Here is a 24,870-nt window from a genome sequence, read left to right as displayed (position 1 = left end):
GCACCACCTATTGCTTTGTGATGCTGCCCCGTATTTACAAGGATGGAGCAGCGCCAAAACTAAGGCCAGGTAAAACCTGGTCTTAGAATGGCGATACAAGGAGAAATAATACATTTCTCCTTGTTTTTGCTCTTTCCATGTGTGTTGCATTGTGCAGCGCACATACAATGAGCAAATCACAGTTATTGATTGTTTATGTGCAGGAAGGTGTCCCTTCCTGCACATAAACAATCGCCCCTGCAGCTCAGGCACCCTTGCAACATGGCACTAGGGGAAAATGCAGGGATGCACTGTATTTTGTAAATCCAGCGCATACTTTTATTTTGAAAATGTCAGAGAGTGGCGTTGCCAAAGTTGGCATAACACCGCGCTCCGGCATTTTCTTGTAAATGTCCCCTGTTGTTCTTAAGCATATCTGAAAGCACGGATTTCGAGCCCATATATCATTTGGCTTAAGTCCCTGATTGCAGTTCCAGTTATGTATTGTTACTGGCTTCTAATGTACTATTTATTAGTGTTTATAGACATATCTCGTTACTTTATATTAGCCATTTAAAATGCCATTCTTTGTTTCTCTCCTCGTTTGCAGTCCATGCCATGACGTGAAAGAGGAAACTGCACTCTTCAAAGAGATCCTAACTTTGGGAAGCCACTGGAACTGAGGCAATAGAAATAAAGTGATCTGCGCCCTTGTCTGTTTCTTAGGCACTCATGGCGGGTGCCTGTGTGTTTTCCACGGATCATGGCCCCAAGGAGGAAGCAGCAGTCTGAGATCAGGGTTTATCAGCCCATCATCAAGGTCACATGGAGAAACTTCATGTCCTCAGAGACACGAGGACCAGTCCTGGGCTTTCCTTTTGCAAATCTTTGTTTTAGGGTGTGTTAGTCCGCTTTACTACGTTGAAATGTACCAAGACTTCAACTGCCAGAATGCATAAAATAGTTAAAGGAAATCCCTGGACTGAAAAATGGTGTCCCAAAGGACATGGAAATCATGTGATACCCTTGTCCACAGTTCAGCCAGAAGATCATAAAACATTCCATAGAAGGTCCAGCTGTGGAGATGCACAGGAGGTTGGCCAGTTTACAAATAGTTGAATCCAATGTTTATATAAAATGGTAAAATGCTACCTGTAAGCATTCAAAAATATTGGTAATGTATTATTAATACTTAAATTGCAAAATAAAGTTGAATATTATTCGCCACATTGACGTTAAGCCAACCAAGAAAAATGATGTTCATAATGATAGCCAGGCTACAAAAATGGATGGACATTTTAGAAAATCTACTAAATGGTGAGGTGCAGGGCCGGACTGGCTACTGGGCGTTATGGAATGCTGCTGAGCTGGGGGCTGATTTCGTTGATGAGGACCTGCGTGTACTGAACGAAATTCGTTTTGCCTTAATTATTTTGAAGTACACGCAGGTCTCCATGAACGAAATTAGCTCCCACCGCAGTGAAATCAGTCCCCAGCTCGGCAGCATGCCAAAACGCCCGATAGTCAGTCCGGCCCTGGTGAGGAGCCACTTTTGCTTAAATGTTAAATTTGGAAAACTCCTCCGTCAACGGTGTGTGAAGAGCTTCTTCATTAACTGTGCATTGGAAATTTTGAGTCACCAAATTAAGCCAAATAGAGAAGGATCCCTGCTGAGCAAACCCCTGTCAGATGTGTCCGCAGAAGCAAGCAGAAGAACTACGAGGCCAGGCCTTTATATGGCTGCCATTGAGTAAAAGCAGTCATGGAAATAAAGTTTCCAGTGCTGACATAATAAGCTTTGGGTGTTACTCTTCGGTGCACCTGAAAGTTATACACAGATATCAACAGTGCGGGCCTCATTTAAGGGCCAGGACACTCCGTGGAGTAGCAGTGCACTTTACAAATGCCCATTCATTCATTCATTCATCCAGTCATTCATTTAGAGTTTGATGGATAGAATACTTCGTATCGAACGTGGATGGATATGTTGTCCGCAATGTTCCAAGTGCATAACGGCAGATGGGATATGTGGTAAGTTTGTGATGGAATATCTTATCCGCCATACTCTAGATGAGTGTCTAAGACCCGAACTCTCTGTGACACCTTTCCGACATCATCCTTTGTTGAAATGAAACTATAAAAGTAAAGTATGTCATCAATATGTACATGCTATAATTTTTCTATTTAAATATACCATAAATGAAAAACTCCTTTTTCAAATAATCTTTCATTTAACTTTAGAAGTACCCATATATGTTTACCCCTGAGTCTCCAGTATTAAGATCAAAATTATTTCAAAAAGCAGACCTAGAAGGACTGATTCACAAAGTCATTTGCAGGTGTAAGTGCTCTTAGATAAGCAAATGAATCAATTTAAGAGTGCCAGATATTCAAGGTAAGGTGACTTAGGGCCATATCTATCATTGAAATTCGCATTCGCAAAGGCCGAAATTTGCAGAGTCTCGGCCTTTGCGAATGTGAATTCTCAATATGGTATGTATTAAGCAAATGTGGTTCAAAATAAGGAATCGCACAATTTGCGATTCCTTATTTTGCAATTGCATTTAAGGAATCGCACAATTTGCGATTCCTTAAATGCAATGTATCATGCAAAAAAATATTGCTAATTGTCCCTAAGGAATCGCAAATTACCACCAACTTGGTGGTAAGTTGCGAATTCCTTTCAAAAAGCTATTTTTTTTAAAACAAAAGGTGCCATGTGACGCTCATACATGTATGTGCGCCTTATGCGCACACATGTCATTTTCAGGGGTGCAGCAGGGTGTCCTTAGGACACCCCTGCACCCTTGAAAATATTCTCAATTTGCGATTAGCTAATTGCTAATTGCACATTTCCCCTTCATTCCTATGGGCCTCCTGGCCCATAGAAATAAATGGGAAAATATTCCTTAATTGCGATTAGCAATTTGCTAATCGCAATTAAGGAATTTAAAGAAATCGCTAAAAAGAAGCTGATTTCTACATACATACCATTTTGCGATTTCTAAATAGCGATTCCTTAAAAATCACTATTTAGAAATCACAAAACGGAACTATGATACATATGGCCCTAAGACACATAAATCCATTTACTCGTGCAATATTACTCCATAGTTAAGTAATTTTGTGTGTGAGTAAATTCCACTCAATTTACTAAGGGTTGTGCATTCCAGGGTGTGGTTTTCCATTGAAAGTCTGGGAATAACCATTAATTGGAAAGTTTGTGAGTATTACCATATAATATCTGACTCATTCTCACTATGGAATTGCTTGGAGATTTACTCCTGCAAAAAGCAGGAGTCAATTCCTTTCCTGGAAGGAAGGGAAATAGAGCACCCACAACATTGGTTATTGTGTAGGGGCCATTTTCTCATGGATAATTGTGAACTATGCAAAATTGTGCCTGCAGAAATGCTTCCGCGTGGCTGCAATTGCATATTCACAAAAATATGCCGCAACAGTTGCAAGTTTGGAGGCATAACCTGGAAAACCTTTGTGAATTCATCAAAGGAGTAAGTCTACACACATGCACGGTTGTAAACCTTCAGGTGAAATGTACTCATTTATTGTGAATCACACCCACTGTGTTTCACAACTAAGTACTGCTGAAGCATTTTTATTGAGGTTTTCTGATATCTTTAGTTTCACAAATTTTGAATGCCTCAAATGTAGGACTGAATATCCCTCTGCGGCACAATGAGGCCAGTAAGGCTTCACCACAATCATATAACTCCATCAGGAGGACATCAGCGCTAATCCGCGAAGGAATCTGCAGCGAAATGCTGATAACAAGAAGCATATTGTGACCATTGATGTCTGTCAACGAGCCCCTTAATCTTACAAATTGATTAAAATGCCAAAGAAAGCAGAGGGTGAAATCAAAGCTGGTGTTAACGTATAAAAGAGAAACTCACGGCAGCCCCTTTCATCAGCTCCGTCGGAGCAGTCCCTGACGCGATCACAGCGGTAACTCTGCGGTACGCACACTCCATCGGAGCAGGTGATTTGCTGGCTTGAACAGGTCCCCGCCGCTGTAAAATATACAACACATGGTTACATTTTTTGTTAATTTGACACATTCTGGATTTCAAAGGTGAAGGAAGGGATGGTGGATCTCCTGGTTAGGTATGATGACAATAGTATTAGGAAGCATTATGTTTTATAGATGTTACCCTCTTTTTCTTTACGCCTTGATCATTCTTCGTTCAAATTACCATGGATGGAATCATATGGTGAGGGCAAGTAGCCACCCTGCTGAGCCCCCTAAGTGCTACAAATTTAGATGACCCCATCAGGCATCATTTGCTAATCTGCCTAGAAGAATCCCTTGGTCATGATACGGCTGCAGAGGGCCTGCACTTCTCCTCACTTGATCAACTGTGACATCTACCACCAAGAGACTGCACATGGCTTCCAACCTCTCAAGCCACTCTCTGTGTCGCAAAGCAAATCAAGGTGCTTCACCCCCTGTTTGGTTGTGGCAAAGAACAACGGACCAACTTGGTATTTTCAAAATTGAAAATAGAAAGTGTTGGATAAAAACTGGGTAATTATGTCGATAGGCCAAAGTTTGTTCAATACTACAGGTATAAGCCTGCCTCCAGATGTAGAAGGTGATTATACATATTAGAGAGAACTCCTCTCCATGGTCAGGCAGAAGGGTGTGTTTTATGCTGCTTAATTACCACCACACTCTGTCCTTCCTTGCCCTTGCAGTTCTTCCTCTGATCCCATCAGACCTCCTCTTCCCAACCACAACTCGTGGGGGTCATTGTGGTGTTTTCTTGTCATACCTTACAAAACCTGTTTCTGTCCCATGCAGGATTCACTTAATATGACACTCGGTGCTTGCAAAACTATCTATATGGGTAGACTGAGGCATAGACAATGATATCGGCAGCTGATATGGTGAACTGAACAGGGACCTACCCCTAATCCCATTACTATGGAGGAAATACTTCTATTAAGCTATTCAATGTTGCTACTCTGCAGAGACACCCCAAAATGTAAAGTTTGAGGTCTGACTTTCACTCAGCATCTCACATGTTGTCAAGCTTGGCCCATTTCTCAACACATGGCTCATGACTATGTGTCAGGGATTAGCCAGAATCAAGTTGCATAGATGCTACCTGGGGTCATTGTATAGTATTCCTTGACACTTTAAAGCACAAAAGCATTTAGTCCATCAATGGACAAGGCGCCTGGAAAATTGGCACTCAATCTCTGATCCTCGCGGCTCCATACCCACATGGTCTCTAGCGTTGCAACACGTCATAGGAAGTAATCCCTTTTCACCTGATGACACTATCATGTGTTACATTCCTTGCATGATCCGTTCACCTCCCTTAGCGTTGTGACACAGCAGAATTGTGCTATGTACCAATCAATATAAATCGTAAATTAAAAAATGTATAAACTAGAAGGGACGCTTTGAAAGCACTGCTCCTGAACTGAAATATTCTTATCCTAGACAAGGAAGGAAAAGGCAGTTACTTTCTTCCAGATGAGCCCCAAACATCTCAGAGAGAAGAACCTGAGGGTTACAAGTGGATCAGCAGCCGGCTATGGAGCGTAGCCAAGGTACTGACACTTCTTCACTAAGCTTCTTTGTAAAGTTTCTGGCCAAACCGAAACATTCACACATCACACATCTTTTTTGTTGAGGCTCATTTGATCATCTTCTAAAGTGTATCTTGAGCCACTTCCCATTTATTTCTAGTTAAATATTTCCACATTGTTGGCATTTTTTCTATCAGAAAAAGCCACCACTTTGAGTTCTGGGCAAACCAAAGGTGACCACACCCCTCCAGTTCAAAATGGACATTGTTTCCAGTCCTAGTCTGCAGTGGGATAGCCCAATGCATTCTGGGTGTTGGTAGTCTTGTTAGTCTTGTTTGGCTTCCACTGAACTAATTGGACCAACCCCCCTAAAATCAATATTTCGTAGATAAAAGTGTCCATAATGACCCAGAGTGTGGCGGTCACTCAAGGCATACCATGTCTTTTTTAGGTGTTTTGAAATGGTCCCGACCAGTGTTAGCGCTGTGCGAAAACAATAAATAAAATAGAATCATAAATGATTCATATATTGCTCTACCTGGTATTTGGCCTGAAGGTCTAAACTGCGAATCCTGCTCTCGGGTGGTGTGGATATTTTTGATTAGATTTGCAGGACACAAGAAAAACACGATGCCTTTCTCTATAGAAAGTGGAGTCTGGTAAAGGCAAAACTCCAAGATGTATTTATTTATTTATTTGAGGAGTTTTATATAGCGCGAACATGACCCGAAGGTGTCAGAGCACTTTACAGAGAAAGCACAACCGGATAACATGAGGAACATAACAAATACATAAGAATGCATGGTAACGATAAAGGAGAAAAGCGTGAAGGAAAGATTGAGCACATTAGGGGTGTAATTCATATTGCAATTTCCCTCGCCGTCATTCATTTCATTGGGAGATTAAATTCACTAGCTCTTTGCCACATCAAAGCACTGCCTGTGGAGTCCATGAGACCTTGGCTCGTGCGGCACAATAGCTGCCAGGTCAACGGTGGTCCTTTTCAAAAATAATAATCAGCTTCGCCGGGTGAGCCCCACTGGGCAAAATAGTTGGTGCCAAGTTTTGAGCGCCTTCATCTTTTTTCAAAGTGTATCCTTCAAGAATCAGCTGACGGATTCCGAGCCGGTCCACACCTCCTCAAATTCCTAGCGCCTTACTGTGTATGTGACTCAAAATAATCTCCTCTGCTAGGTCCTCGGTTATCAGACAGGCAATTACGGAAGTGGGTACCAGTCGCTGCAAACTGCAGTGTGTTGACATAGTTCCTTGTGTCCAGGAAAGAGGCTTTCGTTGCAACATTGCAAGTTGCTGTTGTACTTTGATGGTTATACACGAGAGCCTGTTGACTGTTCTGCATGATCGAGTAGCAAACTGCTGCAGAGGTCTGAATATTTTTTTCTGAATTAATGTGATATTCTATAGTGGTGTATTGTCCAGTGCTTAATTTGAGCCAGTGGTTTCCGTGGTGAGCACTGTTTATTTATTTATTTACGGAGTTTTATAAAGTGCGAATTTGACCTAAAGGTATCGGGTATCCGAGCGCTTTACATAGCACCAGTTGCGTTACATGAGGACACATTCATTTTTGTTAGGCACGGGGAGATTAAGTGATTTGCCCAGAATCACAGGATGTTCAGCGTCGTTGCTGATACTCGAAACCCAGTTCCCCAGATTCGAGGTCGACAGTTCTAGCCGTTAGGCCATCTACTCTCTGACAGTCTGCCACTTGGTGACATTAAAAGCCTAATATAAAGATGAGCACAACAACAGTTGTTTATTAATTCACCATACATCAAAAATGACGAATACCTGCTGCCCAAGCCATTTGTGTAGCTTGAGAGGCCTGGTATAGTTGAATTGTCAAACCTGTATTTATTTATTTACAGAGTTTTATATAGCGTGAACTTGACTCGAATCGGGTATCAGAGCCCTTTACATAGCACCAGTTGCATTATATGAGGACATATTAATTTTTGTTAGGCACGGGGAGATTACGTGATTTGGCAAGAATCACAGGATGTTTAGCATCATTGCCGAGACTCGGACCAGTGCCCCAGATTCGAGGTCGACCGCCCTAGCCATTAGGCCAACTCCTCTCTTCCTTTAGGAGTGTGATTGTCAGTAGTTATGTTAGTAATGTCATTTGCAGCACTGGCAGGGACAATGAGTGGAGCAAGCTACAGTGGACTGGTAATGGCTCATGGAAGGATACTGAGAACTTTGAGCAGTTAGAAATGTAAAGATGTGTGGCCAATGGAAATACAAGAAAATAATATATTTAATGAAAGTATGCCGGACTGTACTCTGTTCTTCCTAGTCAATGGAGGGATTTACTCTGCCGTCATGATGGAGTGTAGCTTGACATATTTAGAGATTTCCACCAAACAGGCAGATAGCTCAGTGCATTTCTCAGAGATGCTGCCAAGGCTCTTCCACTGAAGGCATAGAAGCTTTTCTGTGCAGGTACCAACTTCAATGCAACAGCATATCAGCATTTTTTTCAAAAGCCGGAAGTAGGAGTTTGCTGTTGAAATACAAAACATGAATGACCCTAATGTGCTGTGAGTTTTTTCCAGTGGTTGGGATCATTAATCCTATTTCCTGTTCTGGACCGCCAGGTGTGCACTGCCAGTACCGAACAAGGCAATTTTGGCGCAACCGTCCTTACTAGAGTTGATGGTCTGTCATCTATTGACCGAAGGATCAATGTCATTCAGACCACTGATCAAAGGTTTGCCAGTGTGGACTCCACCTTCAGAAGTGCGTGAACTGCACATTTTCCAGACATGGAACTCCACCAGGTTTTTGGCAGAAAACTGTGTTTACCAAACTCTAAACATAATGCTACTACTCACAAAATTAGCAAAAATGGTTGCAAGAAGGTGAGATTCATGCACTTGCCAATATTTTTGACATTAATCATGTTTATCAAGTAATGCTGAATTGTGTTTCTTAGACACAGGTCAGCCGCCAAATAAGCTCTGTAGAGTGGTACTTTTCTTACGGCTTTTATGTATGATATGTGCCTTGATAAGATACTGCCCGGGCAGCTGGCATGTGATCCTAAACACTAAAGTCTGTGTTTTCCTGTCAAGTAGTTTTCTATAAGCCTGATTATAGAATATATAAGATGCATAATACGTTTCAGTAGCCAAGCCGGTTTAAAAATCTGGCCAAGACCAATCAATGCTTTTGGGCTGGGAAGAGGCAGGAGTTGGAGAAGTTGAAAACACAACAGTACGCCTTATGCTTGCTTTCTAAAAAAACCTTTAAAAACCCACCTTTAAAAACCGACCTCCTCTAAGCTGTAGCATTAGCTTCCGTTTTCATTCAATCTTATTCTCACCCCAACAAACTTCAGCGTACATATGTCGAATCAATAAGCTAATATGATTCGCTGCCACTAACAATTTCTATTTTCTGATTGGCTTAGGCCTTCTTATATGGTATTCTAAATATTATATCAGATTATTCACTATGGTAAAATACACATTTTAAAAATATTTTAAACTGTAACAGTTGAAGTAGTGCAGTGAATGGGGAATAGATTGAAGTTTTATAGAGATGTCTACTGTGATGCTGTCTTTATATAACAGCCAATTATGAAGCAGAAAAGGCCAGAGATATGTGTTCCTGTCGAAGAAGAGGGTCTGGCAAAAAGTAGCCAAACAAATGACTTACAGCACTGCTGACGTTCATCAGATCCGTCGTCGCAATCTTCTTCACCGTCACAAACCCATGATCGAGGGATGCAGTCTCCGTCAAACGAACACCGAAATTCATTTGCTTCGCAGGTAGATGGAGCTACAGAAAAAAAATGAAATAAAAAATTCATTAAAATGATGCTTTCAACACCAAAGCAGACTTGTTTCCAGTGGTGTCGCTGGGGGAGGGGCACTGTTTTTGGAGGCAGCCGAGGTGAGCAAGTCATGTCTGTCGACTACCACCAACACCCGCACCCTGAGAACAAGTCGTCGGTCAGCTGCCAGGATCCCTCAACTTCCAAGGGAACAAGCTCTTACCTGCACCGGGCGGCAAACGTAGGGTCTGCCCTGGATGTCAGTAGGTCTAGCCATGCCTGTTCCCTTCATTAATTCGAGCTATCTCTCCTGTTTACTTTATTTGTCAGACCCAATATGACCATACAATATTTCTTGCTCATACACAAGTGCCATACGAAATGTTAAAGGTATTTTGTATAATTTGTTCTCTTAAAGTTATATATGTGACTACACATTCCCATTGAAACTTATTTCAAATAAAAAACGAGGACTGAACACAGGTTGTGCCCCTCTTAAATAAAATGTATATTGATTTTCTTTAAAGAACTCCAGTGCAATACGACTGCATTGTTGATTTATATGCCGTCTTCATTTCATGACAAATTTTCAAATGCATGATAAAATGATAAAAAATGACAGAAGTGACCGGCCACGGACGCTGCAGCGCCTGCACAGAAGTCTGCGGTCCAGTCGAGCGATTTGACCCGCCAACTTAAGGGGCCCGAGCGGCAGCCCGACTTTGCTCCTTTGAGAGTTGGCCTCACTTTTCCTTCATCTGCTACAGTACATGGTCTTCCCTCTACGTCTCCTATCCGATGGTGTATCGTCGCTGGATGTCCTGTTCTTCATTGCCGAGTCTCAGGGTCCCGTCGAAGGGGATCGCCATTTTCCTTTGTTCCGGCCCGTCTGCATAACGGATGCCGCCATTTTGTGACCGGACTTTGCTCCATCTTCAATGCCTTGGTCTGCCATGGACGCTATGGCTGCCTCTGGTCGGATGTGGCTTGGTCGGGATGTGCTCCGGAACGGATTCGCACTGGTCAGGGCTGACTTTGACTTTGAGGTTTTCTTGCTCCTCGTCACTGCTTTGGACCATCTGAGACGCTCCCTTTGTTTGCAACTGATATGACTTTGGTGATAGATCTCCCTGTGAGGCTTGCAGGGTTGACTTCTATTTCCCTGGGGTTGCTCTGTTTACTTTTGCTGGGACTGCACCGAATTCCTCACCGGGCCGGGGGTAGGATGGGGGGGGGGGTTTCCTGGTGACTGTCCTCCCTGTGATATTGCTGACTGTTTAGTTTTGCTTGATGATGATTGTGCTATGGGGGGGTCACCGCCGGCGGGGGGTACCAAGTGTCCGGGGGCTTGTTTGTTTTTCTCCTCCTCCACTTCTTCTTATATTTTCCCTTCTGTGGGGCAGTTCCGGGGCGACAGGCACGCTGTTAGTGGGTTAGGCCGTAGCCATTACAGGGGTGCAGGGTGGCGGGTGCGGGGGGGGGGTTTGTTATTTTAGTTTGTTTTGTTCTATGGTCCCTATCGCTCTTTTCCGGCTTTGGGAGGGTTCTTTCCTCTTTAGTAGGGTTGGCTGTCTCTTGGTCTTGCACCTTTCTTTCTTTTTCCGGCTTTTCGATAAGCCTCTGTTTTTCTGTTCTTGGGGAGTAGGCTCTCTGGGGTGATTTTTAGAAATGTGGATTATTGTAATGTGGTTTATTGTCCAGTATTATCGCCGTGGCTGCCCAGATTGCATAGTTGCTTTAGTCATAGCCTATCTCCGACTGTAATTGGGGTAAGTCCCAATCGTCTCCTTTGTGCTTCTATCCTTTAAGGTGTGATGTCCTTGTTGTTGCAGCCCCTACTCCTTTTCTAAAATTTAAAAATGAAAACCTCATATCCTGTTTGCGAGCCCCACAACCACATCTGATGTACTTTGATATATCCTGTTTACTGATTGGCTCCAGTTTCTCCTGTTTTCATTGACTGTCTTTGCGGCCGGTCATGATGGCTGTGGGCCTGCGCATGTATCTCCTTCTTTTTTGAATAAAGGTTTTCAAAAAAAAAAAAATTACAGAAGCAAAACAAAAAAATAATACAACAATGATACGGAGCAGATAAAAGAAATTGGGCTATTAGCTGAGAGGGGTGGAAGCACGACTCAATAATAAACATCATCCTTCTCAAGATGAACCACAAAGGTCACTAATAACCTGTTCTTAACCCTCTGGTAGCTTGGCACAAAAGCAGCCAATCTTAAGTTGGAGGTAACGTGTTAATTATTTATGCAGGACTCAAACAGTAATAAAGTGAAAACACAACTCAAGAAAAATCCTAAATCAACTTAAAACAATAGAGCTAATTTTAATAAATACAATGACATCTAAACGTCAACCATCCAATAGAAGTGGAGTTATGATTTTTTTAAAGTTTTAGGTGAAAATTGCACCAAAAAGCACAAAGTGCCACTCATACTCATCCAGTCATAGGGTAAACTCATAAGTTCAGGCCCACCACAATGCGGCATGGTTCAGATACAAAGTCAAAGTTCGTCCCCCTAAAGAGTTTTACCTTCCTGTGGTGGCCGGCACAGGTAAGCGCGGTGAGGCGGGGCAAGGCGTGGCCAGGTGGGAAGCTGGCAGATTTATTTAATTATACCTATTTTGTCGTCTGTCAACTTCTTCCCAATCTGCACCGCCCCACTGCTTTTACCTGTGTTGGACGCCGCTGTTTCCTTCTTGTACTCAAGTCTGCGCAAGGAGCTGCAAATGGTGGTTGCCATTGACAGGGGCCGCAAGGAACAGGTCGGGTGTCTCAGATGGGCACCGTTTGGCACGAAGAATTGTCGCTGGAGGTTTACGTTGGTGGTCGACATGGACTGCCACCGCTAGCACTGGGTCTCAGTGCTGACATGAAGAGCAAGTCAATATTGGAAATTTGAGAAGGTGGGTGTCTCGGACAATTGTTGTTTTGGCTTGAAAAGTCCACTTCACAGTCACAAGAAACTCAAACTTTCTGGATTTTCACCTTGAGTTTACGAGTAATGTACTCTGATGCCAGTCACCATAAACTAGGGGCACCTCTTGGGGATCAGGACTTACAATTGCAGAGGCCAGTAGCAGGACTCAAGCAGGTCCTTGCAGGTCCAGTTTGGGCTGGTCAACTAAGCAGTTGCAAGGAGGCCTTCGGAAGCTTGGTGTGTCCCTGTAGCTCAATTAGGAGGTCAGACACTTGTTCTTTGGAGCCTTGGGTCATGGTACACAGGTCCAGTCATCTTACTTCTTCAGACAGCAGAGCAATCCTTCTTCTGAATCTTTTGCAGGTCTAGGAGTGTTCTGATGAGAGGTTCTGAAGGCGCCTCTTTTATCCCCAGTGCCAGCCGGTGGCTAGGGATGCCCTGTTTGACTCACCCCCCCTACCCTTTCCTGAAGTTGGCTCCAAACAGTGTAGGGTAGCAAAGGGCAGGCAGGCCTAGGTGTGAGCTGCATTTGTCAATAGCAGAGCAGGCAGCCCTTAGAAGCCAGAAAGCCTTGGTGCCACCCTTTGAAGCTCCGGGGTACAATCCCCCAGGATATCCTTACTGTCCTGAAATGAACTTCACATTGTCATGAGTGTGAAACGTCGTCGACGGCACACAACACAAATGTTGACTTGTTAGACCCGGCATCCTTGGCATGGTTTCTGCCTACTTTTTGTCACGCAGGGTGCCTTTACGTGTCCTTGTAAATATGGGGCAGCAAAATGCACCCCCAGTGCGTCACAAAAATTGATACACCGGCGGCACAAGGGGCTTGTAAATAAGCCCCTGAATTGGTACCTGCCAAGAAAGTGTATAACAGGTCAGCACCCTTATAAATTTTCAGAACATTATTACACATTAATGAGTGTTTTTAAGACACAAATAAGTGGCTGCCACTGATTGCCTAGCAATTGGAAGTGGGTGGCAGCCACAAGACCCTTTCAGAAATATGTGGAGCACAATAACTTCCATGCCCAACAATTAAGTTTCAAACTAATGAAAGGGGAAAAACTCTAGAGTTTAATATCTTCCATACACCCATACACACTAGCTGCCTTGATTGTGCTGAACCTACATGCATCCTCAGATGCCAGTGGTCTCAGCTTTGAACGAAAAAGCTGAGACAGTGTATGTAACTTTGAGGTGATTCCCAGTGACCATCAGTGTTGCCTGAAGCCAAGTTAACATTACAGAACAGCATGGACTAACCTGTAGATACTCACAAACATTTTCCATTGGGTCACAAAGTATGGTCTGTGGTGAGCGCAAGAGTCACATTGAGGCTAGCAGGATGGGAGTGGGGCTTTATAAGATTATTTTCCTTTACTTCAGTTGGCTTGTTATTAAAGCTTCCCCATTAATTTAACATCTTTTTGAATGTTAGCACTCTCTGAAGTAAACAGTAGCTCAGTGCTGCTTTTAATTCAGGGGCCGCATCTGAAGGTCAGGACGGCCGCAGACTGCCCCAGGGCCGAACTTTGAGTATCAATGGACTAACCGGTCATTTAGGTCAGAGGGATTTTGTGAGACTTAATGATGGCCAAAATACATCCACTGTGCTATTGATGAATGCAGTTTTATTTAGGTGCCCCATCTCTAGGCACAGCTCCAGCCTTGTAGGAAATTTGAAACAGAGTGTAATTTGTGATCCGGACATTATCTTTCCCCCCAAAAAAGAATACATTAGTCTAAACAACCAAATCCCAAGTAGCCATACCTAGCAAGATCATGCTACTGATGTGGAGAAGCAACTAAGTAAAACTGACCAGATTTCTGGTCATGCCACAATTGTACTCTATTTACTACTGCCATCCACACAATGTTTAACGCGCTCTGGAATAAGTGTACAATATACTTAAAGAAGCTGTGCCCCCCTTGTACACCATACCTCATGCAAATAGCAGACCTACTTCCAAATGAGTAATAGATATAAAGCAGTTTACTGAGTGTGCAGGCCCCGAAGCATTGGAGCACAGTTGACTCAACCCTGATTGCCTACTCTCAGAATTTTCTCTGCAGCCCCCAGTTCTGTAGTAGGCATGAGCGGATTTTGCGGATTGGCAATCCGCGAATTTGCGGATTTGCGAACTCGCAATCCGCAAAATCCGCGAATTCCCGCGAATTTGCGGATTTTTTTTTTTTTTTGTGTTCGCCCGTGTTTCTGCCAGTTCGCGAGGGTTTTTACAATTTCGCAATTTGCGAACTTACCTGTCGGGTCGCAAGTTTTGCGAACTTGTTGTTTCTACGTGTCCAACCTGTTTGGGACACTCTTCTTCATCACTGCCACTCTCTGTCACCACTGCCACTCTCTGACTACTCATGCCACCCTCTGGCCCACCCATGCCACCCTCTGTTTCATCACCACACCCTCTGGTTGTCCAGTGTACATTATTTTCGGCAAAGCAAAGCACACCTTCCCTGCCTCAAGTGACCTGAATTAATTTGGGGCTGATTAATGTGTCACAGAATATTTTTTTAGCTGGCACCTGCTTCCTTAGTGCGCCCTGATTAGTGATCTTTTGCACTTGCTAAGTGCTTTCATTGTTGCAAAATTAGTTACAACACCTGCCCTGCCCCAACTGACAATAATGAATTAGGGGCTGATTAATGGATTTTAACTTCCAGCCTGGCTCCTGCTTGTCTCCCTTAGCTGTAATTCATGACCTTTGTGGCATATGTGTAACTATTCTGAGGTTCAGAGCAGGGTCACATAATAGTTTCAACTGGCAACTGAACTCTGGAGGGGCCCCTCAGGAAGCACTACAGGAAATGGCTACTAATGATGTGCCTGAACTTTTGAACCTGGTAAGTAGTTACTTTCAGTTTTGCTTAGATCGTATTTCTGCAATTTCGCACTTATTCGCGGGGCGCGAACTCACGCGAACAGTGCGAGCAAAATCCGCTGCTCGCGGATTTGCGGATTTTGCAGGAAATTCGCAAATCTCGCGGATTGCGGATTTCCCGAAAATCCGCAAAATCCGCGAGCGGAACGGATTTTCCGCCCATGCCTATTCTGTAGTCACTTGGACTGGATAGCAATCTCAAAGCTAAGATGGAACATGTTCTCCTCTATTCTGGGCGCGGGATACTCGATCTACAGCAGAAAACTGGTGCCTATAGCCTAGATGACTGCACCTGCCAGTACAGAACATCCCTCAACTAAGAAGTAATCTATTGAGAAAGAGGTTCTCGGGTAATTATCTCTCAAGCCTTCTTTCTCGCACCCACGCAACAGCACAGCCTGTCTTCGTCTCCTCTTAAAGCCAACTATCAAGGCCAGCACCACGACGTCTCAGGGTTCTAGATTATGACAGTAAGGCTCTAAGGGTACATCATAAAGGCAACATTCCTAACAAACAAGCTTAGATACCTGCAAGGTTAAAACACATCTTCCCCCTAAATTGCATATTGTTTTTTTTCTTTAATAAAACTAAGTGCCGGGAAAACTAAAGGGTGTAAACTAGAACAAGACAATCCCTATAACGAAGGAAACAATCTGCATTAAATACAACTACTAGAGATACAAAATGAAAATAAATTAATGTCATCAAAGAAAAGATAATATGCTCTAAAATCAATTGTAGAACAACTTACTATAGGGTACAAATGCCAACAATTACTAAAGGAAATAAACACAACAATTACTAAAGGAAATAACCAATGTCAACCGCTAGAAGGAAATTAATGCATTCAACAAAAATATATAATCTCACAAAGGCATAAAAGAAGTTCACAATACTGGTAGGAATTAATCTTAGTGGAAATTATCCAAACCTTCCTACAGGATAATCCTTTAGATCAACGCCAGCACCATGGCGTCTCATGATTCTAGATGATGACAGTAAGGCTCTAAGGGTAAATCAGAGAAGCAACATTCCTAACAACAAGCTTAGATATCTACAAGGTTATAACAGAATCTCTTTTCTGAAGCAACAAATGCCTGGCATCTGAGCTCAACACACCTTGCTTACCTACAAAAAGCACATAACAATTCACCTCTTCCACTTTTCCGAGAATTACCGATGACTCAAATCTCATACCACAACTACATTTCGGAATCTCGGTTTCCTTCCAGTTGTATTATCTTTGCTCACTCTGCTCCTCCGTTATTGCTCACTATCTGTATCCTCCACTGTTCCTCTCTCTAATGTTTTATCATGTAATTTATTGAGGTATATCCACAGTGCCTTTATCCTTCTCATGCAGAAGCACTACTTAATGCTTTTAAACAAGAATACAAAAATATGCTTGGTTGAGGAGTAAAGGCCTAGCTCAAAGGGATTGTTGTGAATGTTTAACACCTTAAGAGCGTCGAACGTTCAGCGCCCAGTGCTGAACGTTCGACGACCGAATGCTGGCCCGTCGGTCAACGGTCGTGCGCAGCACTGGCAAGGTAGTGCTCGCGACGACCGTTGGCCGACGGCAGCACTTAAGGTGCTAGTCTAGGTAAAGCACAACACAATGACCACAGAGGCAATAAACATGAGGATGATGCAACAGAGAATATTCCAAACTATATACCTGTACCCACTGTGAAAATATTGGGCAATGATGAAAAGCACGCACATCGGATAAGCAACAAAATTACACAAGTCAATGTTGTTGCACTACTTGCCACCCAGCCACACACAATATGCATTTTTGACAATCAGTGAACACTGAGCTGTTTGTAGAACAAAGTGGCCATGGAAGAGCAAGATTTTCCGCCCAAGTGACAGTAACTGTCTAAACACCACTCAAAGTCACAAACTGATCGCAAACTCCAGAAACGCCCATGGTAAGAAAGGAAAAGGATACTAAGCAGCAAAGTCAAAGGTGTCATAGTCTACAATTGGGAGTTGTGGAACAGGCAATACACGCCTAACTTGTAGTTTAGTGTCAGGGTCTGCCAGTGTATTAAAAAGTGAATATCTCATGCCCTAGGGATAATAGGGTGACTTTCTTTGCAATCAGGGTACCTCCAGGTACTGGTGAGGGGCATAGAAAGCTTATGAACCCACCGGGATAATCTACGTGTGAGCTCCCTGACACAAAGGTACACACCAGCAATCACACAGGACCTATTTGATCTATCTTGATCATCCTGCTAGCACAAAAGCCAACTGAGCGCCTGAACACTACACCGGAAGGCTGGGTAAATGAAGCCAGAAGCTTGGCTGTACTACTTCTGGCTTCCAGGTCTTGTATGCTGGTGATGGCCCTGTGCTCGAAGCAAGCCAGGTGGAGACCAGCAGTGCTAGAAAAGGGCAAGTAGGGAGAAACCGCAAAGATGAAGAAAAACACAAATGTAAACAATACCCGCCCTCCCCTGATCTCAGGGATTCTATGCATTCTGTGTTGGAGTCCCTGAACTCTTTGTGCTGGCTCACGACTTTCACAGTGAAAAGGCAAGCCAAATGTCAGGCCAGCAAAACTTCAGAACAGCATCATACTTAGTTTTAGCCGTAAAGAAACCTGCAGTATGGAAACTCGTTCAGGTATCAGCGCACGTGGGTCTGTGTTGGTATACATTGTCACTGAGCTCCAGCGTATATGTACATTCCTTTCAGAGCCAGTGCATTCTTCAACTTCACGTCTCCAATCAACCCAGTTGGGACAAAGTTTCTATCCTCAGGGGAGCTTCTGGGAATAACAGGCCTATCTTTTCCTCCCTAAATGCACAATGAGTACATGAGTACCGGTGACTAAGGCATGTGAGACAGGTACACACTACAGTGTCCTGATCTTTCAGGAAACTTTTAGTATTCTTTTCAGACTATACCTAGTGACAGAAAAACGTGGCCATTTCTGATACTGTGGGCAGTTTTGCAGAAGTGCAGCCCCCTGTAACAAGAGCAGCAGCAGGGATTCCCACAAGCTCCTCCCCCACCCCCCAACCCCCCCAAGCCGGGCCAGTCTGACTTTATTGCCAGCACTGGTTTGCGTTCAACGTCCGGCCATGCCCTCTGGTGTCTCTTTTGGCAGAAGCCACACTTTATCCTGCACGCATCATTTCTTACTAAAAAGGTGTTGTGATCAGACAGATGTAGCCCTTATACAGATGTAGCCCTTATACAGATTAATTGAAGGTTCCAATACCCGGCAGGATGAGGGACATTGTTTCATCCAAAGTTTATGAAGTACAAGATGCCACTTCTCTCTTCGAGAAAGAATTCTATCAGCAAGATGTTGAATTTAAAATTGCTATTGATGCAATAAGTAAAGCACTGGCAGCATCCTGCCCTCAGTGTCTCAGTGAAAACGAGGCAATCTATTGGAACATCAACAATGTTTTAGTTGCAGGATAATATTTTCAAATGTTTTGAGTGATCTAAAAGGGTGCATTACATTAACCCTAATGACAGTTACTGAAATGAAACAAACACAATTAGAAGATAAATCATATCTAAACAAAAGCACGGGCTGCCATGTTGTATATAGGTAGATAGATTTTCTTGTATTATAATACATAGAATTTAAAACAATATTTTTTTCCAATACTTCACAAGTGCTCAGCACAAAAAAAGGATCACACAGTGTAGAAATTGCAAAAATGTGTATCATTATTATCTGGCGTCAGACACTGTAGCAAGTTTTGAGACCATGGAGAATGTCAGACAAAGCATACATATCATGGCCTTTCTAACTGATCACCCATTATGAGTCACCATCGGAAGAATGTCAATTCAATCACTCAAGCACTCAATTTAACAAAAAGGGGGGGGTTAATTGTCAGTGAATTGCCGGGGAGGTATCTAATTGATGATGGTGTACTTTGTATCCTCCTAATTATCAATAGAACAACAAATGATAACAAATGAGGCTGCATTAAGTCCCAATAAACGTCAATGAATTTATCAAAAAATAAGTCATTTCTCTCTGAACTTAATCTATTGGAAGGTTAAAACAAGCTAGGGCATTCCTATGGATAAATGACACAATAGTTGAAAATTGTATCCCTCTTCCTCATAAGAAATAATTCCTTTTGTTGCTTCTTTAGAAAGTAAGTATAAAGATTTAAAAAGTACGCACGGTCGCCTTTGTATTTTGTGGGATGCACTTTAAAATAGAATTCTGAGAAGGCTTGGAATCAAACATGCCAATAGCTGTGGGGCCTCTTTTTCTGTGTTTTCTTTTCCCTTGTGATATAGTTTACTCATAGGAACTATCCCACTTTTTCTGCTCCTTCCCCATCAAAGTCATGTCCAGGCTCACTGCTAGCCACTTCTACCAAATGGCTCTGTAAGTAAATAGACTAGCCCCAGCCCATCTGAACTATTCCCAGTGCAAACTCTGACGTCACCATTCTTGTTCCATTTTGTGCAATGCCTGAAAAATGTACATTGATAAATAAATGTGTTCTTTATTGTTATCTGCCTCTCTGGATGTAGAAAGTGGTTGCTACAGTTTGTGAATTGGAATATTGCCTTTGCAGAGATTAACCTCTAGCCGCCACTAAGCAGCCCGGCAGCATGAATACATATCCACAGAAGAAAGGCAGGCTCCAGGCAGAAGGCAAAAAGTGGAACATTGACTTGACCGCTCCATTAGTTAGTAAAGACAGTGATACAGAGATGTTCAATGTTAATTTAAGTTTGAAAGAAAGAAATATGGCAGCTCCCTTGGGAAACGACAATTGCTACCTCTGCCATGATTCACCAACTTAAACACAACACATTAAACATACAATTAAGGACCTCCTGAGGAGCCACTTCAATCAGAAAAACAGATTGTAAGCTTTTCAATTTTGTTTATTTTCCTAATATGTATAGGGGCATTGAGAGGCTGTTATCCATCTGTCAAACCTAACATGAAGAGGTCTCTACCATATACTCAGTGGTTCATGTTGTTGTAACGTATAGGTTTTTTCTAGGTCATTAGTAGAAGTGTTGTTTCAAAGGTGGAAAACTGTTTGGATCACTCGAATAAGTATCACTGCCTTTGACTTACCACAGCCAGCTTCATCCGTGTTGTCCGAGCAGTCCGCAGTTCCATCGCATCTCCAGCTAGCAGGAATACAGCGCCCGTTCCCACATCGAAACTGTGAACTGCTACAACCTGAAGCGCAAGGGAATGTGAACATTCAATATAGGTCTTGACTTATGAATACGCTGATTGATACCATTAACATCAGAAACCACTTGGAGTTCGCATGGTATTTCGGTAATAGGTAAAGACCATGTCGCAGCTTAATTTCTATACCAGCAAATATTTGTTACCCATCCTCTACTGGATGCCAACCCTCAACAATAACTTTGTCAATTTATTTGTGAAAAACACACCTGACAACACCTTGCAGGCACCTCAAGACAAAAAGTCGTTGTTTGACATTTCGTTTTTGAGATCACTGGGACCTTGCTATAGTACCAAATGTTTAGGAAGCATATGAACATACCACTTTAAGATGTGTCAGCAAACTAAGGGACTTATTATGACTTTGGCAGTCTCCGAGTGGGGCCACCACACTGCTGCATCGCTCCAAGACCGCCACAGCCATTCAAGGCCACCCGCCAGAGTACAACTTATTTTTAGGTCGAGCCTAGCGGCAGCGCGCAAGCACTGCTCCCTCTGCGAGGCATTAGTCGAGTATGCTGTGGAAGCCTCACCTTCCCTCCGCCCATATTTTTGATTGGCTGGTGTCATTGTCTTTGGTAAATGCTGGCTTTGGATTGATAATGAGGATTGATAGTCCCTCCTTGTTACTGCCCTGTCGCCATTTGTTACCTCCCATGAGGACTGGATCTTTTACTTGTGGCGTTACACGGTCTCCTTCATAAGTCGGTAATCACTATTTTTTGTTGTTGTAGTGCAGTCTGCTTTTACTTTAGCGGCAGCGCTTGTTTTATTTAATTAATTTGCCGCACAGGGCAAAAGGGAGCTTTTCTACTCACTAATCTAACAAGCTTTTGCAATGCAATAGGTCTTGCATTTACGCGAGTTTGAGCTATTGACATTGCAAATAACAATGCCTTTTATTTTTGTTTTCGTTTTTAAAACATAAATAAAAGGCATTGTAATTTACAATGCCAATAGCTTAAACTCGCGTAAATGCGATACCTATTGCATTGCAAATGTTTGTTACTCTGGAGGATGGTTCTTTGGTGGTCCCTCTGCAAAGCCTTTAAAAAAGGTACTGCAATGGGAGCATCAAAGGCAGTTCCTGCAAGGCAGGGACTGTCAAGTCCATACCCTGCAGGAACTGGGAGTGCATACACACAGGTGGGCAAGACATGTGTCCCCCTGCATACACCTCATGGCGCAGAGACAACAGTGGGTCCTGTAGGGCCCCCTTTGGTTCCTCACTGCCACACTTTTCACGGCAGTTGCACTGCAATGAAAAGTGTGGCAGTGAGGAAACTCTTAATATGCTTGACGATGTCACAGCGGCACCACCAGCATATTAGGGGCCTCAGACTGCTGCCACAGTCCTAATGCGACGGGCGGGCGGACAGCCAGTCTGGCAGTCCATAGGCTGCCACCACGGGCTCAAACTCATAATAAGGACCTAAGACTGTTTTGAAATGACAGCAGAGTTATGACTTCACTCAGAGGCTCTTCGTCATAGAAATCAACAAATTGTTAAGACAAGTCCTGCTGTCAGCCAGTATCAAAACATAAGTTTATTTAGACCCTGGTCTTTTAAACACTTGTGCAATAAAAACATCTTGTTTCAATGTTCATACATTATAAAAGCTCCTCAATTAAAATTAACAAAATTCATAATGAGTAAAATTCAGTATATACTCTAAATTACTAAGGGGCCTATTACGATGGCGAGTGGACAAATGGAGCATGGGACCAAACGCCGAAGTTGCGGCGGTCCCGCCATGCAAATTAGGATGCGCCCGCCACACTGGCGGGCGCATCCTTGACATTAAAATTGCGGCGGGTGGTACTGTAAGCAACACCATCCGCAATGTTAATGCCCATGTTGTGCATTGCCATGCACAACGTGACAGGCACCGCGCCGTGCCTGACTCCTTGTGCATGGCAATGATGGGGGGGTACCATGGGTACCCCCCAGTGCAGCCACCCACACCCACCACACCCCGGGGGCCCGCAATGGGCCACGCAGAAATTTCCAGCATGCCTTTCCATGGCGGAGTCTCCGCCATGGAAAAGCATGCATCCTAATATGGACGGCGGTGCCTGCAAGGCACCACCACCATATTGAGTTCCTTTTCCGCCCCCTGTCCGGCAATCCGACCGGTGGGAAAGTGGCGAGGGGTGAACCAGGGACATTTGGCGATCGCCTGATATCATAATGGGCCCCTAGATTCTTCACTAAAACTTCATTTACAGATAGCAAAGCTTCTTTTACCATTGATAAAAATCGCCCTAAAGCACAAGCTACATTCAAATGCAGCATGTCAAAAAATACATTAATTGCTTGCTAGCTTTCTCTAATGCCATATTTGTGTAAAATTGGCCTCAATAGCTCAATAGCATCGTCCACTGGGCTAAAAACCACAAACAACTGAATTCCCTTTCATGTTAAGACCGCATTTACAAATGCTATGCTTATCTAAAAGGCAGCGTTGTGTTTGAAAAGATAAAACCTAATTAACCCACATCTGAATTTTAGAAGACAACTTCTTAAGCATACATTTGGTAGTTTTTCAAGAAAGGGGAATGTTTCATCCTCCAGCCACGCCTTCAGCAAAGGGGTTAAAGATGTTTTATTCCTTAAATATCTCAGGTCATCTTTCCTAGCTTTCTGTTTTGCCATCTTTCGAAACTTTACTAATTTTGCTAGTTTTGTCAAATTCCCTTGCAATTCTAATTTCTTACTTAGATCTTAGATTATTTTCCTGGCAGATCTTGCCCAATTTAAATCACTATTTATAATTTCCTTTTCACGAGGTGTGGATGTTTTGAGGCACTCATCACTATCTATCCTTGCCAAAAATGTTAAGGTCTCCACATATGCTAAATAGCTCCATGCGGTCAGTCCAATTTCGGTCCTAATAGCCAGTACCCTGGGACAGGGTGTCAGAGAGAGTAATCTTTCTAAGCACCTACACTCTTCCAAATCCCAGCGTTTTTTCCCCCTGATACTGAGCACCTCCACACCAGATGGGAATTCGGGCCGAACCTTTCCCTGATTTGCTGAAAAGTAGTCATCCATGGCAGAACCAGTGCATAGTTTACATTGAACGCCTTTCCATACATACAAATGAAACAGATGACATGGAGATCTTCTTACATGTCTACATTCAATGCCTACTTGTATGAAAGGGAGTGAATTTTTGTGCATAGATGGTGACAATGCATATTTTATGGACAGTACATATGGATTAGTGATGACCTCATTCAATTTCAAAGAAAGCTGACACTCCTATGAGTTCAAGCACATTGCTTAATTTGAGCCAGTGGTTGTAAGTAGGTCCCACAGGCAGATAGGCGCTGGAAGTCGGGTGCTGCAGCCTCTCCAAAGCAAACTTGTTGAAGTTGAAAGAGCACTGAAGAAGCCTTTACATTTTATCTCGTCATAGAGGTCAAATGTCAAGCTCTATCTTCTCAAAAATGCTGCTAATTCTTTTGATATGAAGCTTGTTATTTACTTTTCTTTCTCTGACAATAAGGTGAGAGGATTTTATAATGTGAACTATATGACAATCTTGATGAGTGTGAAGGGGAAGGTTGTAGGATGCTTTTCTAACTCACAAGAAAAGGTCAGCTGTACAAATATTTCAACAAAGCAGGTAGCAAAGCACAAATGAAGCACTCTCTTTTGCATTCCTAAAGTCCGATGGAAACAAATATTTTATTAGGATAGAAACAGACCGGGACACTTCCTTTTTGGGAACTGGTTCCTCTGTTTCCTCTGCAAACTTTGATTCAGATCAAGAGTGAAAAACACAACGAGGGTAAATAAGGAAGTATAGGAAGAGAGAAAAGCATTGGCTGTGCAGGGATGAACAAAAACCCTGTAAAATGATTTAATCCATCATCTGGCGGTGGATTAAAGAACCAAGAGGTGGAATCAAGGCTTCGCAGGTTTGGTATTCGGCACCCTGATCTTCGATAGCGCTGAACAAAACTTTGGGCTCTGGCATTTATTGTGTTATAAATGAATCAGTAGTCAATTATCACTGGAAAATATGCCCTCTGCTTTGCCCATCTTTTTAAATAGACCTCTATTCTCCCACCCTGCACCTGGTCCATAGTTCTATTATATACTCTATCTCTTCACAACGTTTAAACTAGTGCTTCGAAGCCTTCATATTCTGGATCATGATGAAAAATGAATTGAATACTTAACTAGTATCCTGCACAACATGTATATTTTTAAAGAATATATCTATGCCCAGGAGACATACTGCATCTACATTCTCATTAAGTGCACATTAAACATATTTACTGATCTACACTCATGTATAGCTATTGGAAGGTCTACCCCATAAAGGATCAAGGTTTGCTTTATAGGTTAATGGACGACACTGATGATCTATGAATCGACAAATATGATTTTTTTAAATCGCAGTAACAGCATAGAATTGCTCTCAGCTTGCACATTCCCTCATTCGATGCACGCAGCATTCTTTGATGGTCAGG

General features: G+C 42.9%; 1 protein-coding gene across 1 annotated transcript in view; it reads right to left on the bottom strand.

The window, feature by feature from the left end:
• Positions 1 to 24,870, bottom strand: part of LRP2 (LDL receptor related protein 2) — a 358,266-nt gene that overhangs the window by 282,071 nt on the left and 51,325 nt on the right. Inside the window, exons 2-4 of the mRNA XM_086956556.1 lie at positions 20,263 to 20,370; positions 9,223 to 9,345; positions 3,894 to 4,010 (exon numbers count right to left, since the gene is read on the bottom strand). Of these exons, the coding sequence (XP_086812682.1) occupies positions 3,894 to 4,010; positions 9,223 to 9,345; positions 20,263 to 20,370 (348 nt within the window). The remainder of the gene's footprint in view (positions 1 to 3,893; positions 4,011 to 9,222; positions 9,346 to 20,262; positions 20,371 to 24,870) is intronic.

Source organism: Lissotriton vulgaris, chromosome 2_1, assembly GCF_964263255.1.
Source record: "Lissotriton vulgaris chromosome 2_1, aLisVul1.2, whole genome shotgun sequence".
In the NCBI taxonomy this organism is placed as follows: Eukaryota; Metazoa; Chordata; class Amphibia; order Caudata; family Salamandridae; genus Lissotriton; species Lissotriton vulgaris.
Note: the sequence above shows the minus strand (reverse complement) of the source record. Positions and strands in the feature narration are given on the sequence as shown.